This window comes from Leuresthes tenuis, unplaced genomic scaffold, assembly GCF_036924035.1.
Source record: "Leuresthes tenuis unplaced genomic scaffold, fLeuTen1.0.hap1 SCAF_2, whole genome shotgun sequence".
Taxonomy (NCBI): domain Eukaryota; kingdom Metazoa; phylum Chordata; class Actinopteri; order Atheriniformes; family Atherinopsidae; genus Leuresthes; species Leuresthes tenuis.
In genome coordinates this window covers 42,881,129-42,901,588 of record NW_027325356.1, presented here as the reverse complement: position 1 = coordinate 42,901,588, position 20,460 = coordinate 42,881,129, and the positions used below count along the sequence as shown (strand labels likewise).

Here is a 20,460-nt window from a genome sequence, read left to right as displayed (position 1 = left end):
ACAGTACACACTCAAACACTTGCACCACTCACCTCAAGGGAAATTCAATTTCCTATCGCACCCGCAGCACACCACAAATCCAAAAACATAACCCTCTCTCTCTCTCTCTCTCTCTTCCCCCCCCCCCCCCCCCCCCAAACACATACACAAACCAAAGGCCTCGAGCCTACTGCATACAGTACACACTCAAACACTTGCACCACTCACCTCAAGGGAAATTCAATTTCCTATCGCACCCGCAGCACACCACAATCCAAAAACATAACCCAACCTCTCTTTCTCTCTCACCCCCCCCCCCCCCCCCCCCCAATCCTAGCAGCACATAACACACACCATAAGGACCCTGAGTCTATCGCACCCACATTGCTACACAACTCAAATTGCACGGAATTTCCCAGGGTCTCCTGAGTTACTCCAAGACCATGTCACTACACGCAGCAGCTCCCAGCGAGATCACGAGTTGAGCGTGCACCCCCTTGGTTTCTACACCAAACTCCATGGTAACCAGCTGGTTGCGTAGGAGGGAGACCACTGAGTAAAAACTCTTGAGCCTACCCTAACCCCCTAACCCTACCCCTAACCCTAACCTTTAATTTCAGATTATAAATAAACCAATAGCTTTTTATTAATATATCTATATACACCGGCTTATGAGTACAAGCCACCAGTCGCACACTATGCGGGATGATTATGGAGACGATGACGGCTGGACTCGCATCAGCTACCGCCGCGGTCGCCAACAGCATCGGCCTCCACAACCGCAGTCAGGATTATTATCCTCGCCACTATCAACCACCGCGGAGAGATGGACCAAGCTACCAGAGGTAACCAGCGGAGCAACCGGCAGCACCCGACCGGCTCCTCTTTCAGCCGGCCTAGCTATCGGCGTCCCTTTAATCCGCCGCAAGCGAACGCCTCGCAGCAGCTACAGCAGAGTGGCTTCGCCTGGGATCGCCACCGCCATTCTGACCGCAACGCTGCCCCCAGGTACTTTAACCACTCAAACGCCAGGGGAGGGCATAATCAGTGGCAACCACACGGACAGCCACGCCAACAGTTACACCAACAACCTACCAGGGACGGCCCCCTACCTCAGAGGGTTCGGTCTGAGGACCCGGAATTCAGCCACAAGGTCCGCATCGTCCACCGATTGATTAAGGCTGCGCACCATCTAAAGAACGTCTCTGGTCCAGACGCACCCCCAATGATCAGTAAGATCACTCTCAACCTGGCTACCTTGATCAAACCTGCCTCTCCCAACAGCGCCACCCAACTGTTGCTGGAGGGTAATGCAAAGAACTGGGAGTACACTGCTCTTATCATTCTGCAACAGCACTATGAAAACTCCATGACAGCCAGTGCTCACAAGCTGAACCAGTTCCCCAGCCGGGACTGGCACGGCCCTTTTGAGGTGGCCTCCACTTGGGCCAGCAAAAACCTGGGCCGCAGGCTGAGGCCTGAGACCCTCCAGGGCGCGGAGGCATTCCTGACAGCCAACCTCAATGAGCAGCAGCCCTCACAGCCCAGAGTCGCAGCAGGAGCACATAACAGCCCTCTTCCTACTGAGGCCCGCCCCCCTGCCACCATTCAAGCACAGGTCCAAACAGCCCCACCCATCCAGGCTGTGACTGCACCACCTGAAACCAACACCATGTCGGTCGCTACCATGACTGACCAGAGAGGTGGGGACTGGTCCCCCCTCCTCTCGAAGCCAGATGAAACAGGGGCCCCTCCCGCTCTCCCTTTTCCACCCCCCCTTTCCCCCTCTCCTCCTCCACCCTCTCCCTTCTCTCCCTCTTCTCCACTTACCTCCTCTCCTCCTCCTCCTCCTCCTCCTCTTCCCCCTCCATCCAGCTCTCCTCCTCTGCAGGCAGCAGCACCAGATCCCAGGCCTCAGAGGGACAACATCAGAGTGAGACAGCCCTCCGCAGTGACCGTGGGGGAGCAGAGCGCCATCTCTACTCCGGCCACATCAGAACAGGGCGTCGCACCAGCTCCTTTTCTGCCTCCTCTTTCTTCTTCCTCTCCTCTTCCTCCTACAGGCAATCCGTGTGTCTGCCTCGAGGAATTGAACCTCATCGACCTGTCTGGGGATGAGAGCAGACCCAGCACGCCATGCGTGACCCCCAATCCACGGCGTCACACCTTCCGACTTGGAGCCATGGGGGTCAGGACCTTACCTGATCGCGTTCTCCATCCCACTGGGCCACGGGTCGAGGACCAGGCCACAACGGCGCCACAGGCGCCTGCCACACCGCTCCCTGCGGACCCTCCACGGCCTGCTACTCGGAGCCAGGGCAGCTTCCATCGGCTCTTCTCCCGGTCTCCATCTGACACACTTACACGCAGACCTTTCAGACATCTTAACACTAGCAAAAAACTACAGGACTGGGGTCTAACTGTGAAAAAGACCAATCTGATAATAGGTGACTCTAACCTGTCCAGATTTACTCCGTTCCAGCATGATAACCTGCAGATTGACAGTTATCCAGGGGCGACCTTTCGCCACGCTGAGGCCATCCTCCACAAGGCCCTCAGAAACGCTGCGGTGGAGACTGTGATCCTTGCTTTTGGGATTAACAGCAGGAACCAGAAGGTCCACAGCACAACCATCCATCAGCTTCAGGGGGCTTTGAGGGTGGCGAAAAATAAATTTCCCCAGGCCACCATCTTGGTCCCTGTCCTGAACTTTTCCAGTTCTCTTCCCCTGAAAGAGAAATCAAACCTGAGGATCCTGAACGAGCACATCACCACAAACTGTGATCACATCCCTCCACTCCCCAACCAGGACTTTAAGACTGAGAGGGATGGAGTCCACTGGACTCACACTGCCTGCAGCATGCTCGATCACTGGTTGAAACAGGTAAACTGAGTGTCCCCGATAGCCTGTTTCATCAGGAGGGGTTTAAAAATGTCATGGTTTTAGTCCAAAACAGCAAACTGACAATCCCCAAGCTGACTCTGCTTAACAGAGGTTTGAATTTTATTCCCACCAGGGGCAGTAACAAAAATATCAAACAACAAACGACATTAGATTTACAAAATTACCACAGGAGACTAAAAATTATGGATCATTACAAAGACAAAGGAAGCTCAACCAAACAACCTTTTACTCCTGCATCCAATTGGACTCCCCCTGATGTTAATGTAACCTGCTCGTGTGGCTTCTATCTCATAAAGAGATCTGTACTGACCCCAAAATAATATCTACAAAGGTGAGTCTTGTACCAAAAATCTTAGACTTACAACATCCAGCTCAGATTCATCACAAGGTTACTCAGATTCACTTTCAACAATCTACTAGGTTGGGAAGGAGATTGACAGTAGCAGGCTCTGTAAGAATAAAAGACCCCTCCAATCCACACCACACACAGATTTATGAAACAGAAATTTAGCTTTATGGAAACATCTTGTTCAGCTCAGTAGGAATACCTTTAAAGCAAAATAGAGAACTCAAACATATCACAAAAATAATTTAAACAACCAAAATGAATGCAAAACAAACAATGAAATATTTCAATACCCCAAAAGAAATTAAGAAAAGGAAAAGAAATTGTGGTACCACTTCACTATTTACTGGTTTCCAACCTTCAGTTCCTTAAGACGTCAATTTTAGTCAGTTTCTCTCGTGTATCTTGGCCAAAGAACAAAAAACAACCTGAGTCTCAGGGGGAGAAAAGTAGCAAAATAATTAAAAAGGTGGCTCTTTGGTGAACTTTCTTTTGTTTTTTTGTTCCTACCGCCCTCCTGGTACGGCAAACATCCACAACAGCAATGGCGTCCTGGACCACGATGGGGCAGTTCCTCAATTGGCACAGACAGAATTGTCCCTCAAAAAAAAAAATAAATAAACAGTCTGCACACAAGTATGCAGAACCGTTAGACTTCCACACTTCTTAAATGTCTAAATAAATAAAATAGTATTTTAACTAGTTAACCCATACATGAATTAAATAATTCCCCTTTTTCTTCACATATGGAATGAAACATGTAATAAATTGAATTATCATGTGCATATCTAGCTTTAAACATGAACCAAAAGCTTCAACATGAAAAATCCACAGCAATTCGTAACACATTATACACTGAATGGCATTACTCTGCATCACTCGCAGTTGCAGCAATGCTACTATATGCACTGTGCAGAGCCACTTTGGCGGCCGCGGACTGAATTAGCAGGCCGGAAAGGAAAAAAAGTGCTAAACATTCATGACATCATCACAATACTCAATACAAATAGGTCTCAAGCATCATTGAACACCATTAATCTACTATTCTGACTGGTTTTTTATTTTCCAACGCATTGAACCGCAACTATAGTGCTAATTGAGCTAAGCTAACTCACCAGAATAGTTCGAAAAGTCTGAGGAGACACTCCGACAAAGGCTCTCTTACAGCCCACTCCGACTCCTTCGAGGTAGGTACTGGGTTATGGTTCACCATTAACAGCAGCTCTTTCCAAATGCCTACGCAAAACTCTTTTTTCCTCTGCTAATTAGAAAGCCGCGTGCTTCACGGCAGCATGGAGTTTCTCCTGCCTTCTCCTTTTTCTCCCGGTCTTTCCTCTGTCCCACACCTTTGCTCTCACGAGAGCTGCAGGTGATATGTTCAGGACAAGCCCGAAATTTAAATTATCGGACGATGCTACGATGCATTCAATGAACCCGATATTTCTGAGTGCTAGAAATATAATCAGGGTTACATTAATTTGCCCCAAAATCTCAAACACCTGATCCAATTGGACCTCACCTACTTTCAAAATCATTTCAAACCCCCTCGAATTAGGCTAAATTTAACCCCTGAAGAAAACACGGCCCTCCTAGAACTTAAACAGAATAAAAATATTATCATTAAACCAGCCGACAAAGGCAGTGTAGTGGTGGTGATGGACATGGGGCAGTATTTGTGGGAAGGATTCAAACAATTGAGAAATACTATTCCAAATTAAAGAAACCAATTTACTTAGATACATTAACCCAAATTGTCCCCATTTTCCAAAAACTATATGAGAAAAAATGTATTAATGCTAAACAAAGAAATTACCTGATTGGAGACTCTGAGCCCAGACCCAGACAGTTCTACTTACTGCCCAAAATCCACAAAGAGCCAGCTAATTGGAGCAAACCATTCCAAATTCCCCCCGGGCGTCCTATCGTGTCTGACTGCAGCAGTGAGACCTATAGGTCAGCCGAATTCATAGACTACTATTTGAACCCATTGACCACCAAACATTCAAGTTATATTAAAGATACATACGACTTCATAGATAAAGTTAAAAAGATTAATATCCCCACCAATTCGATACTGTTCACAATTGATGTGGACAGCTTAGATACTAATATTGACATCCAAGAAGGCATACAATCAATTCGGAATATATTCTTCAAATTTCATGACAAAAAAAGACCAGACAAAGAACTATTACAATTATTAGAGATTAATTTGACCAGAAACGATTTTGAATTTGACGGACAATACTTCCTACAAATAAAAGGCACAGCCATGGGCAAGAAATTTGCCCCTGCATATGCAGATATTTTTATGGCTGAATGGGAGACTGCTGCACTGGAGAAATGTGACAAGAAGCCCCTTCATTACTACAGGTACCTTGATGACATCTGGGGCATCTGGACCCATTCGCAGGATGATTTTCACACATTTTTAGAAATTTTAAATAACCACAATCCCTCAATCAAACTAAAATCCACAACAGATAACAATTCGATCAACATTTTAGACACAACAACATTCAAAGGACCAAATTTTAATCACAACAACCAATTGGATATTAAAGTGTACTTTAAAGACACAGACACACATGCACTACTACACAAAACTAGCTTTCATCCAAAACACACATTTGCAGGACTCATCAAATCACAATTATTAAGATTTCATAGAATTTGTACACAAAGAGGATTTCAAACATGCCACTAGGGTGCTGTTTGGTGCTTTGTCCACAAGAGGGTACTCTAGGACCTTTCTTAGATCTAGCTTCAGGACATTTCTCCAGTCTAATCCCATCCAAGTCTCAACTGCTCTCCCCTTCATCACCACCTACTCACCGTCCACTGTAACCCTGGTGGGAAAAATTAAACACAATTTCAAAACACTTATGATGGATAATCAACCTGAAAATGATTATAGGATAATTGCTGCTTTTAGAAAAAATAAAAACATTAAGGATTACCTGGTAAGAGCAAAGGTCAAGCCTCGGGAGGAACACAAGCTGGCTTCCCGAGACAGCTACTTCAGCCAGCAAACCTGGTTTCAGAATCCCCAGACCAAGAGGGTTTTTAAGGTTTCCCCACGGGGCAGTGTGAGTTCCAAGAACTGTTTATGTGATGGTTTGCAAAATGTGTGGTTTGAAATATGTTGGTGAAACGGGAAGGACCGTTCATTTGAGATTTCAGGGCCATCAAGATCAAGGATGCATCAAGACCTGTTTGATGTTTGCATGCAGCAGAGGGTGCTCTTTGGCTGCATGAGTGTGTGTGGGTGTGTGTGGGGGGGCGGTGCGGGCCTGGGTTTTGGTGGGGGCTGGATGGAGTGTGCATTGACCCCGTCTCCGTCATGGATGGTGGGGTCCAAACATTTTAATGTTCTAACTCTCAAACCTACTCTTCAGCCTAATCCTAATGCATAATAGAACCCTATTTATAACTCTTTAAAACCCAATAACTTTTATGTGGCTATAATTAAACCTATGTGATATATTATGTATAGTGCTATAAGAATAAATATGATATAATAAAGTATAATACAGTATAATACAATTAAGATATATTGTGTGTTCACACACTAAGTTGGGGATGTGTGGAACATTTTGATGCTTTAACCTTAGTGACCCCCTTATTATCATAACCCTATGGAAAATAGCCCTAATGTATGTATAACCCCCTAAATAACTTTTATAATTCTATAATCCCTATTGTGTGAAACTAAACTAATACTATGATGGATGATATATACTATTATGAGAATATATAAAATTACCCTATAACCCTATTCAATTATAACACCAATCTATGTGGCCCTGGATATTTATATACATGTATATCCATAATGGAAGGTGGGGTCCAAACATTTTTGATGTTCTAATCTCTACAGAATGTGCATACAGAAGGACGATTTCAAACAGGCCACCAAAGTGTTCTCCTCTACTTTGTCCAACAGAGGGTACTCCAGGACCTTTATTAGGAATGTCTTCAATACCTTTTTCTTGTCAAATCTCATCCAAGCCTCTACTGCTTTCCCCTTTGTCACCACCTGCTCACCATCTACAGTGAAAAAGGCTAATTTTCAAACAATTATGAGAGAAAACCAACCGCAAAACAACTTCAGAATAATCACAACTTTAAAAAAAAAATTTGAGATCACCTACTCAGGTCAAGGGTCAAACCTCAGGAAGAAACAAAATCCTGACCCTGAAAGTAATTATTTTATACAACAGAATGGGATACACAGCTCACACATACACACAAAGTATTTAAAATAACCACACTGGAAATTTCTTCTTTTTAAAATTCTGTATCTGTAATTATTTGCTAAAATGTTTAGCATATTCAAACCCAAGTCTTTTTTTCTGAAATAAATCATTAAGAACAGATTTCAGGGTGAGGTGACTGATTAATTACAAACTGAGTATGTGTGATTACATTATAAATTGAAGGTGCAATAAACTATGGTCTATCATTAGATTCAATTAATCGTTATCTGAAAAACTGATATTTCAGTAAATTTACCAAATGAAAAAAATACACCATTCTTCTAGATATACAGTATATATACGCTATAAATAAAAACGGTAGAACCTTTATTTTAGTTTAAGGAATATATACATTATACTGTTAGTGTTACTGCTGAATTTTTTTCTTCTTTCAAGTAAAAAATGTTCATATCTTTTCAAAGGCAAGCAGTAAGACCTCTAGAGAGCACAGAAAAAGAAATGCACCCTACTTTATTCTGCACATACAATAAACTAAGGCAGAAGAAATTTAGTACCTCTTATCTCTAACACAAGGCACCACCATAATGCTTTAAAGCCTGACTGATTAATGGGCCATGCAAAATGAGGTGCATATATAAAAATCCGCACCGGACAACTTTATTGATTATTTGTCTACATGGTATGCCTCTGTACAGTTTGAAAATAATATGCCCTCAACTTTGTTGAGATTGAGGTTCTTTGCTATTACAGCGTGCTTGCCTTACACAAGAAATATATCTGTAGTAGTGCCAGACTACGTGTCTTTTCTATTACTGGCATCCAAATTGTTTCCTAGCGAGCTATTATTATAAGATTGTATGTGAGCCATATTTAAAATTTGTTTTTATAAGAAGCAAGCATCTTTTTAAGAGAATGTCTTTTCAACAAAAATACAACTATGTCGATGGAGTAAACCTGGGCAATGTTATTCAAGAACCATGTCTACAGGTTTTGCATTTTTTTTATTCATGACTGGTCTTTTGCATCCTGATATTAATCACTTAAAATTAATTTGAAGAGTAGCATATAATCAATAAATAAATTTGATGTAATCAAATATGTGTATACTATACTACAGATGTTTAAAATGACTATTAAATCAACTTAAAATTAAATTTACTTGTGGATATTTAAAACATAAAGAAGCCAATAACGCATTGTAATACTTCAATTACATGTTTGTATTGAATATTGTTGAATAACAAACCCTAACCTAAAACTACAAGTGAAAATACACGACTTCATTTGAGTAATTTCTTATTGTTCCCTGAATGTTTAAGTAGGTTGGTTGGAAACCTGTGACATACCTAACAATGGTAATAACCTTATAGTACCTCCCCCCCAAAAACTATTAAATTATTATACACCTATATATTGTAGTGAATTTTTTTTTTTTAAATTTATTTATACCATGACAGCAAATTCACAAGGAATATTATTATTAGGATTATTACTATTAATATCATCACTAACTAGACAAAATATATTGTTTATGCTGTATTTCACTCTACTAACGGGATTATACAAAATAACATTGATTTAAAAAGTAAATAAAGGTGAAAAAGTGGTAATATCGAGCCCATTTTACTTAAGCTATATTTACTTTGAAGTGCATGCACATCAAAAATCTGTAAACAGCTGTTCAAAATATGTAAAAAGCATCAGTTCAGTGACATTACATTTTAGATCCAAAAGACGAAAACAGTGTCACTACACTTGATCTAATTTCCATTGGTCAATACAACATAGCTGTTCCATTTTAGAAATTCACAAGAGGCTACATTCAAAGCTCATATATCATTTTCATTTAAAAAAAAAAAGTGCACTCAGAATTTACCAGTAAGGTTCAGCACAATTGTATTACCTAATGCATGGTTTATTATAATGCTGGATGATCATCGGTTTTACCTTTAAAATCTAATAATCTCTACACTGGTACAATATGAAAAATTTCCAAAGGGAATAAAATCTTTCCCAATGATTTTTAAGGATATTTGTGACTGATATAAATGGCATGCAGTTGTGTAGAGCAGTGGAGGTAAGGAAGAAGCAAGCTTACAAGCAGAACATGCAAGTAAAATAAAACAATTTCATGATATATTTTATTTTAAAAAACACTAAGGTTGCAGAAGATCCAAATATAGAGACTTTACAGAGAATTTACAGAAACGCAAAGGCTGGCACTTGTACAACAATAACAAAAACTGACATTATTTACAGAGAAAGACCCAAATTTAATGCTTTTAATCAGCATACAATTCTCAGCTGGGTTAGACTGTCATGGTCTGGATTTTGTACCATGGTCTCTTTTTTTTGTTTTGTACTTTGTTTCTATACTTTAGTGTTATCTTTTGGATATTTGTGTTTTGTATTATAATTTACATTTTATCAGAGATTTATATATTCTTTATCTCAACCTTAACTGACTTTACCTTCTATTTCTTTTTTAACAGTACTGCTCTTGTATATTATTTTGTGTTTTTCTCAGTGTCTGCTTTAAAAAACAAGAAGGCATATTAATAAGTAAGTTCTGTATATCCAAGGTATCTCTGGGTGATCTATCTTAAATAACCTTAACAATGGAGATTTTGCTAAGTGTTACTAAGATTCTGGTCATCAGCCTATTAGGCAAGCCAGGACTTCTGAATCTGGACTTACATACTTCATGTAAAACAGGTGGAGTTGGTATCAGTTGACCAACAAGAATCTTCAACAACGGCAGTGGCTCAGGCTAAGCAGGGACAGTGGTTGAATTGGGAAGGTGTAGAGAAGACAAATCTTAATTGGAAAGAGCTGTAGAGTATGGAGGAAATGAGTATTAGAACTTTGCTAGGGGCAGCATATGACGTATTGCCAACTCACCAGAACCAAAAACTATGGGTAAATGGAGACCCATTATATTTGGTATGTTCAGGTACTGCAACTCTAAGGCTGTAACGATCCTTGTTGTTTTTGTAATTTTCTGGTTTAGTTCTGTATTCTGCTTTTCTATTAAATTTAGTTTCCTGTTAGTTTTTACTTGTCATTTCCTGTTTCCCTCAGTTCCTAGTTAGTCTCCAGTTCCACCCCCATCTCCCTTGCTAATTTTCCTCAGGTGTAATTTATCAGTAATTATCCTCTCTACAGTATTTAGTCTCCTGTTTTCTTCTGTCTTTGTCAGATCCTCGCCGTTACCCCCGCCGTCATTCTCGTAGTCCTCATTCCCATGGATTTTCTTCTGAGTTTTGCATAGTTTAGTTTGTTAGTTCTCCTGGGCATGTTCTTGTTCTTTAGTTTCTATTTTTTTCCAGCATTGCTGTGATTTTTATTTTCTGCAATAAACCCTTTGAGTTTATCTCTGGCTCCTGTCCATGTCTGTATTTGTGTCCTATTCCTTCGCCTCCACTGCCCCCAAAAGCATGACAAAGGCATATTTTGTCAGGTTGTAAGGTTAGTTTGTCACAAGGCCGGTATACGTGGCCAAATATTAAGAAGCTTAATTGCAGGTATTGAAGAGAAATGAAGGCAGGTGAATTTAGGAGGGTCTAAGGTGAAGAGAGTGGAAATTCCGTTTGTTAAAGAGGGGGAGAAAGTTAATAAGACAATAAGGAAGCAAGGCAGCTTAGAGGATGCTTGTGATTGGGAGATGCAGGTAGATTTAGGAGGAAAGCTTGTTGTTCCCCAGGAAAAAGCCTCTACAAATCTAAGGCCTGATATAGTCTTGTGGTCTAGGTGATCATTTCAGGTGAGTTGGCCTGTACAGCCTTGTATTTACTGGCATTTTTTTGTGACTGTTGGACTGTTTAGGTGAGTTTTTCTTCTGAATTTGCTAGTGTGTCTTGTACTGCCTCCACCTCTGGCACCTTCATTACTTTCATTACCCCCTACCCAAATCAGGGTTTTATTCCCATTCCTACTTATCTTTACCTCTTCTATTTCTACCTCCTACCTGAACCAGGGTTTGTATCCCCACCCCGCTATGACTAACGTATAGTTGGTGAGAGGCTGAGATATCTGATATTAATGCTGCTTGTGGAAAAAAAGCTAGTTGTTGTGATGCTGTTGTGGTGTGAGGAGCAGTGATGGTTGGCATGAGGGGAGTGACTATGGGATGCCAGTGATCACTGTCTAGCCTCGTGGAGGTGTCATGGGCTCAACTACACAAAACACTAATGAAAGGAAATTCCCACCAGATGACCCCAATGACATGTTGGTCAGCACTGCTCACTGGTCTATATAGGGATTATAGGGAATTATTCAGTGAGTTTGGTCCATTTTATTTTTCAGCTAAAGTTTCTTGTGTTCACTTTGAATACAATTACATCCAAATGTAAAGCAACACTATATCGAATGTCAAAGCAGGAAGAAAAGATGACAAAAAAATAATAAAAATAAATAAATAATGGCCACAAGCAACAATGTTGATGCAAAATTAGAATAGAATAGAAAAATACTTTATTCAATCCCCTGGCAGAAATTCAAAATTAGTCAACCAGCTCAAAATTGAAAAAAAAAAAAGTATTTACGTATAATGATTGTATATTAGAACAATAAAAACATACAAATATATAATAAAAATGATAAAATAAATGAATAAATTTCAGAAATACATGTCAGCAGTTACTGTTAAAAAGCCTTATGGCTGTGGGGACAAAGAACCTCCTGAATCTTTCAGTCCTGCAGCGCAGTGAGATGAGTCTCTCACTACAGCTGCTCCTCTGTCCTGCCAGGATGTTGTGGAGAGGATTAATTATTGTTCTCCAAAACAGAATATGATTTTCTTCCTCATCCATTGCTCCACCACAGCACTGAGAGGGTCTAGCTTTCTGCCTACTGCAGAACAGGCCTTTTTCACCAGTTTGTCCAGGTGTCTACAGTTTTTGTCTGTAGACATTGTTTGCATAACAATGAGAAATTTTCTCATCTCAGTCCTGTAATCACACACAAACCGTTTTTGTTCAAAACGGTTTAATTAAAACATCGTACCTATTGCATATGGCAGGATAGGAAGGGAAGTGTTTTATACCTTAACCTCAAGTTACAAATAAGTTGAAAATATCTGATTTCCATTAAATTTCTTTCCACAGTCGCCTCATGCAAGTTCAGGACAGAAGATTGGACCAAAGAGAAGTTTTGATGCAATGCACTGGTTTCCTTAGCTAGGAAATTGTTATTGAACTGACTCTTTGTGTATGAATTGGACAAATTTTTTATTTAATTAATTGAATGATTTATGATTACAATGAATTGAATTCCAATTAGCTTTAATTGGACTATATTATTGAAATGCCTTGAGATGACATTTGTTGTAATTTGGCATTATATGAATAAAACTGAATTGAACTGAACTAAATTAAATAAACTGCGTTATATCGTTATAACGAGCTTCAATTAACTTAAGTCTTATAATCCTGACGGTATCTTGCTTGTTCAATTAAATGTCTGCAGTCTGTAGATTATGATACACCAAATTTTACACCATTTTACAATTCATTGGGCACATAATGTATCACACAAACAGCTTTTACAGTTGGCAGTCACTGACAAAATATTGTAGACCCAAACTGCCAGCAAATCAGACACACACACACACACACTGCTCCAATGCAGATCTACGCAATGCGGAACCAGAACCAAACACACAATTAAGAATATTGAATTAATTTTCCATTAGACAATTTTCAAGGTCAGAAAACAGCTCACAAACTTTTATTTTGATGTGGTCTATGCCTTTAAGTAGCAGTTAGGTTAATGTTTCAGTTTTCGAAGGACCATACTACAAAATTCTATCAGATGTACTGTAATGTGGCCTTAGTTCTGTTTTTTGTTTTTGTTTTAGAGTTTAACTTTTTCAAGATGTTTTTTTTTAATATTAATATCTTATATTACTGTTGTGTTGCTGCTTATTTTTTTTTACCAAGGTGATTCTGTGTGTTAATATTTGTATGTAAAGCACTATGCACCTTGTTTTTAAAATGTACAATATGAATGGAAAATTACTATCAAAAAGGCAAAAGCTTATCTAAAACACCCCTCAAAAGCCTATTAAAATTAAACAATATGATATAATACTTTGATATAAAATGATGTGCTACGCTAATACACAAATAACACTATATACACGCAAACATCCATATTGTATTTTTCCTGTCAAATCAAATTAATGTGCTTTTAAAAAGGGGGCAACTGTCAAGCCTGGCAACGCAGCACGCTTTAGGCATTGTTTACAACTTGACCACAGTTCACGCCTGTAAGTTACTGGAGTGACGTGCACAGGGCACAAAGCTTACATTTAATAACATGTAAGCTAACATTCATGTGATGACATTTTACATATAGATAGAAAGCCATAGTTAGCATTTGTCTGAAATCACCTGACACAATATAATTCTGAAACTCCGAAAATGAGAAACTTGAGTGTAATAAACTAGTTAGAGAGCTACTTAAATTAATCTACAGCTACTTTTCACACAGCACTCTGGTGCAATTATTATTATTTTTTGTGCATGCGCCGACTTGGATGTCAGGCAGACAGAAAATTAAATGGTATAGTCCGCTTCAGGGGTGTCTGACATTTTATTAGAAGCATCTTCCTGGCATGACTATGGAATATACTATGTATTGTAATATTTATGATTACGAATAAGAAAGATAAATGTTTCAACCCCCCCCAAACTGTTATTTGTACTTCTTTTAGGGGGGATGAAGTCATAGTTGGGGGGGTCAATTTGCGTGTATAGGTACTCCGGCTTCCTCCCACCCCCCAAAAACAAGCACGTTAGGTTAATTAGTGACGCCAAATTTTCCATAGGTGTGAGCACCCAGCCACTGGGGAGCACGAGTCAGTGTATTTCTAGCGCCGGTCCCAAGCCTGGATAAATGGTGAGGGTTTTATCAGGAAGGGCATCTGGCGTAAAACGTGCCAAATCGATGATGCAAGGTTTTCTTGCCGTGGCGACCCCTTATGAAAGAATAAGAAGATATTGCATATTTAAGTCATATTGACCTAATAAATTATAGTCTACCACAAATTGTTTGTCTTTCCGCTTTTGTTACAGGGAGCCATGTCCTTAATTGTATGTACTGGGACTTAGAAGAATCGTTGAATTTATGTGCAGTATTGACCGCCATTTTAATTTGTACTTTTTCTTTATCTACTTTGTCTCTTGTTGCTTAATTCTTTCTGTTAAGAAATGGAGAGAAGTCGATAGAATTTCATTAATAAAAACAATGAAACATGCAAATCTAAAACTGAAATTGCAGTAAATATGCATCGTAAATGGGAAGTGCAAATAACACTTTTTCTAAAAACATGCTTGGCTTTTCTGCAGGGTTTTATTTTTTTCTGAATCATTTAATAGGATGCATTTGATTGCCAAGGTTTCCTGTATGTAGTTAGAATATGTAACTGGTCATCTGAGAGTGTGACATATTGGTCAATAGTACTCCCTAGAACCCAGTCAAAGAGACTGCAATTAAATTAGAGACATCTGGAAGGTCTTATGGTTCTACTATGATCCTTCTGATGATCCATTTGCCACTGAGCTTCAGTGATATCTGAAAAAACTAAGGAGCCAACTGAATATATAAACATACAGCACATCACACTTTTGTGGTTGTTATGGTGTGCAGTCATGTACAGGCTGGATAAACATATAAGTCAAGCAATCTCAGCTTGTCAGCTCACTTATTTGTTAAACAGAAACGTTTTGCAGAATAAATTCAAAAGATCATTAGAACCTTTAGTATACGCTATATATAAATGAATAATACTGTCTTTGCACAAACACACTTACACACGTATACATATGTATTTATATGTCTGTGCATGTGACGCTGTGTTTGTTGTTTGTCAGAGTCTGGTGCTGTCCCTTTAAGCAGTCAGTACAAGCTGTGATTGGACAGATGAGTGAGTGTGATTCAGTCTATACTGCCGTGGTGCTCAACAGCAGCAGGTAGCTCGAGCTCTGAGGTTCCAGTAGAGTAACACTGAGTAGCAGGTAGTGGTAATTACACACTGTCCTACATTAACAGATAGTTATACTCCTACATTTTGACTAAAAACAGCATGAGTATAGTGTCTGAGCCTTTGGTTGGGAGCAGTAGGTCCTTGTCTACTGCCAAGAGACACAAGAGTGTCCGTAAGAACTCTAGGAGGATTTATTCATCCTACCAGGACCACCAGCAGGGGTGAGTGGTGCTCAGGGTCTTTTCATTTGATCAATCTTATATTTCTAAGGGCATCTGGAAGTCTTTGTGACTGTAGCTCTTTCTGTCTTACTCTTTCTGGCTGTCATCTGTCTGAGCCTTAGTAGGCATCCTGTAGATTATACAATTACTAATTTACAAAATCTAATCAGTTACAATAATCAGGGAAAAATGCAGGGAGTTTCCTGTGTGATGTTTGGTCAGCATTTCCATGTTGGAACATTGTGTGTGGTTTGGACTTGTCAAGAATTAGACTGAGATTATTCATCACAAGTGTTTTGAGTCTGGCACAAGAGACTTGTATAGTCTATTTGTATTTAGTATGTATATTTATAGAAATTGGTGTTATGTGGCATACATATTAACAATTAGACTTCTGAATTGCTTCATTTTTTTATTTTCAGTAAGTTATGTCATGCCACTGCATTTTTTTCTGTAGCTCTTCAGAGGAAGAAAGTAAAGATGATGAACGGGTGGACAGCAACGACCCAGAGGAAATGTTCCAGAACATTCAGTACCAAAAGGAGATCATCGCTAACATTCGGACTAGACCCTGGCCAATGAGACGCAAGCTCAAAGTGCTAAAGTATCCTTGTCATTAATTGTAACCTCTTGCTTTTGTACTTTATTTTCTCTCAAACATACACTCACACACATGCAAACTGTTTATCTGAGAGTGAACCTAATTTGAAACTGAATATTTCTCTTCTGCCAAATCTTCAGCAGCTCACCCACCAACTGTTTTGCTGTGGAATTTAAATACATCCAAATAAGATGAAAAATAAAAAAAAATGAAAATTAAACTAAATGAATAGAAACCTAATACTAATAAAAAATAAATACTGTTTTGTGGTTTAAGACTATCATGAAAATATTTTGCCCCTTTTTTTCTCTACATCGTTAGTTTTGTCAATATATCGTTTTATATTTTAAACCAAACATCTATGACTTATTACACAGTATTTGCACACATCAGCCCTGTATTTGTTTCGTGACTGAATCCTTTTAGTCACTGTACCCGGTGTAGGTCTCCAGTATTTTGTCATTACCATAACCTGATATCTAATCATTGTGGAGGTGTAATATGGAGGAATACTAAACTAAAACTAAGGACTAAATTAAATTAAATCAAATTTTAAAAGAACTTTATTTATCGCAAAAGGAAATGATTTAAAGATGGACTTTTCAGATTATATTTCTGTTTATATACCAGAAGTGAAACACAATCTGTTCTGCAGCCTGTAAAGACAGTTGGGTTTATTAATGTAATATTCTGCATTTGTTTTATTATATATATATTTGTATATTAAACTGAATTTGTATAATCTATATATTTATAAATACACTTAGATTTTAAGTGTTACATAAACATATGCCAGACTATATATACATGTGTTTTTTTTTATTAAAAATACCTGGACCTTTGACTATATGTATTTTGATCAGCAGATAAAGAACAAGCTCAGCCAGAAAGCTTCAGTAGATAGAAAGCTTCTACAGAGAGATGTGCTGAGCATGTGCCATGGGTAACAGGTTTTATATGGGCAGTTTGTTATTACTGCAGAGGTTTTATTACCATCATCAGGGATGGGTTGCAAGTCTGCGATTTTACACCAAGGCTGAATATGTGGAATTACTCCTGCTGCAACCATAGACTGCATTTTACATAGATAATTAGTTGTTTTCAATATTAAATATGTAACAAATTAGTATTGTTTAACATTTTCCTTGTAGTATTCTTTTCAAATACTACAATTTCAAAGGCTATGGTGGATTTTTTTTCAGGGTTTAGAGTGTGAAAAATGTATGATAGTGTCTACTTTGTTGTTAAAACAAGACCAATAGCCTTGAAATGTTTAACTCGTTTTCCTATCTTGTGGTCTGTAAATCTGAAAATCTATTCAACATGGATCAAGTTTGAATTTGAATTTTGAAAATGTTAAGCTATTTATCCTGACATATACTATGAATTCTGCTAAGATGGCCCAAATACAGTATGACGCCGTATTAACTAGTACACATTGTAGACTGCACAAAACAAGTGTGACCTTATTTTCTAATTTCAGAAACAAACAACACGTTTCTCAAAACAACATCCACTTTATGATTTGAAAATTTGTGATTTATCTTCTCAAACCCCAGCTGATCGAGGCGGATGGCCACCCTTCCTGAGTCTGGTTCTGCCAGAGGTTTCTTCCTGTTAAAAGGGAGTCGTTCCTTTCCACAGTCGCCTCAGGCTCAGGACGGGAGATTGGACTGAAGACAAGTTTCATGCAATCTGTTGCTTTCCTTAGCTAGGACATTGATTTTGAATTGGCTCTACATGAATGAATTGGACTATTTTGAAATGAATTAATTGGATTCCATTGGATTATGACTGCAATGAATTTAATTCCAATTGGCTTGAATTGGACTATATTATTTAAGTGCCTTGAGATGACATTTGTTGTAATTTGGCGCTATATAAATAAAACTGAACTCAATTGAAAAATGATCAGATGAATTTATCAATATTCATTCATATGATACTATTTTTCAAGCAAGTGCAATTTAGAGTGCTTTACAAAGCAACAAAAACACAAGCTATCAGTGGAACTAAATATAAATGATTTAAAAGAATGACCATAGTGATGAAAAATTAACAGTAAATAAAAGTAAAAAATAATAAAACCCTCAATAAAATAAAAAAGACAAAAGAATGTGTTAAAAAATGTCAAACACCAAAAATGACATTTAAAAAATTTTCAGGGAATTTAAAAAAAGGCTCTTTCGAAAAAGGTTAATTTTAAGACCACTTCTGTCGGCAGTTTTTTCCCGAACTATTCACTGTTTCCACAGAAGAGAATACTAATACCTGATAGTTTGGAAATGATTGAAATCACAAGTGAGCCTGCAGCCAAAGAGCAAAGAGTTATTGTAGGGTTGTAGGGAACTATAAGATCTTTAATATGAGATTGACCAGCGACACTTAAAGTTTTACATGTGCTAAGGAGGATTTTAGATTGTATTCTAACTTTACAGATATCCAAAATATGGAGAGGGCAAAACAGGGAAAATGGGATCTATCCTAGAGGTACCAGTCAGTACCTTTGTCATAGTGCTTTAGATCAGCTGAAAGATTTCCAGAAAAAATGGCATTGCAGTCGTCGAGCCTGCATTAGGTTCATGCATTGACCAGTTTTTTAGCGGAAAGAATGCTCCAAATTTTGGAACTATTTATTAAACGAAATAGGGTCACTTCAGAGACTTGTCTAATATGTGAGTCAAAAGACAGATCCCCGGAAAGAAATTACTGAAAAGTCCCTTACAATAGATCTGGAGGTCAATGCAATTCCATCCATAATAACTTTGACTGTCAGTCTCCTAGGTTTTTAGAGCCAAAAGAAGCCCAACTGTCTTCAGTTTTGCCTAGGTTCAAGATTAGAAAATTATAGGTCATCCAAGCTCTTATGTCTCCAAGATTTGCCAGATGTAGCATGACTGATAAATTTAGTCAGGCAGCACAGATATATAGAGCTGGATGTCATCAGCGTAAAAAAAGGAAATATTTGTCATGTTACCTTATTATATTGCTCAAAGGAAGAATGTATAGAGTGAACAGTTCTTAGTTCAGATTCCCATGGAACACCATAATTAACTTTGGCAAGTGAAGAGAACATGTAATTTACATATGCAATTTGAGATCTATTACATAAAAATTACTTCAACAAGTCCAAAGCATTATCTTTGATTCCAATGACATGTAAAAGTCTTGGTAATGACTTGTTGTGACCAGTGGTCTTAACTCCAGCACTGAGGTAGACCCATTGTCATAGGCAACACTGTCAGAGGGCATTAATAACATGGTAGTATAGTGAACAGTAACAACATTACGACGCTCGTGATGGGGCTTATCAAAGGTTTACGGGTCATTCCAGCTTTCCATCTGTCCATTTTCATCTTCTTATCCAAGGGTTGCAGAGGCAACAGATCCAGGAGAGAAACCCAAACGTCCCTCTCTCCAGCAACACTCTCAAGCTCCTCCTGGGGGATCCTGAGGTGTTAACAGGCCAGAAAGGACATATAATCCCATCAGCGAGTCCGTGGTCTACCACTGAGCTTACTCCCAGTAGTACATGCCTGGAAAACCTCTAAAGGGAGTCGACCAGGAGGTATCCTAAATAGATGCCCTAACTCAGCTGATTCCTTTTGATGCAGAGGAGCAGCGGCTGTACGGCTGACCAAGCTCCTCACCCTAGCTTCAAGGCTAAGCCCAGACATTTATTTCTGCAATCTTGTTCTTCTGGTCACTATGCAGATCTCGTGACCATAGACTGGAACAAAGATGGACCAGAGCAGCGCCCTCATTACTGCTGATGAAACCCAAATCCACCTTTCGCTCCAACTTGGCATCCCTCGTGAACATGATACCCAAATACTTAAACTCCTCTGCCTGGGGCAAGGACTCATTCTCATACCGTAGAGAGCATTCCACCTTTTTTCTGGTTGAGAACTATGGCCTCAGATTTGGAAGATCTGACCTTCATCCCGGCCGCTTCATTAATGCCAATTTCTGAATTGGGTTAGGGTCAACATACTTTGAATCAACATACTTTTTTAAGTGTTCAGGTAAAAAAGAAAAATATGTCTTTGCTATTTCTGCAAAAAAATTTAAGAAAATGTAAAGAATAATTTTGGTATCTGATCATATGATCAGATTACCTGTACAGAAACTTTGTGGTAGGATTTCTGCACTGCCAAACCTGGAATGTTCCTGAGTAGAATCGCCAGAATTGAGAGCTGTG

The 20,460-nt window shown here is 39.0% G+C and overlaps 1 protein-coding gene across 1 annotated transcript in view; it reads left to right on the top strand.

Annotated features, from left to right (window-relative positions):
• Window positions 1–1,204: 1,204 nt before the first annotated feature.
• The window catches only part of LOC140302510 (transmembrane channel-like protein 3), a 97,218-nt gene continuing 77,962 nt past the window's right edge, over window positions 1,205–20,460 (top strand). The window contains exons 1-5 of the mRNA XM_072381323.1: window positions 1,205–1,657; window positions 1,871–2,863; window positions 15,350–15,423; window positions 15,536–15,658; window positions 16,116–16,262. Of these exons, the coding sequence (XP_072237424.1) occupies window positions 1,205–1,657; window positions 1,871–2,863; window positions 15,350–15,423; window positions 15,536–15,658; window positions 16,116–16,262 (1,790 nt within the window). The remainder of the gene's footprint in view (window positions 1,658–1,870; window positions 2,864–15,349; window positions 15,424–15,535; window positions 15,659–16,115; window positions 16,263–20,460) is intronic.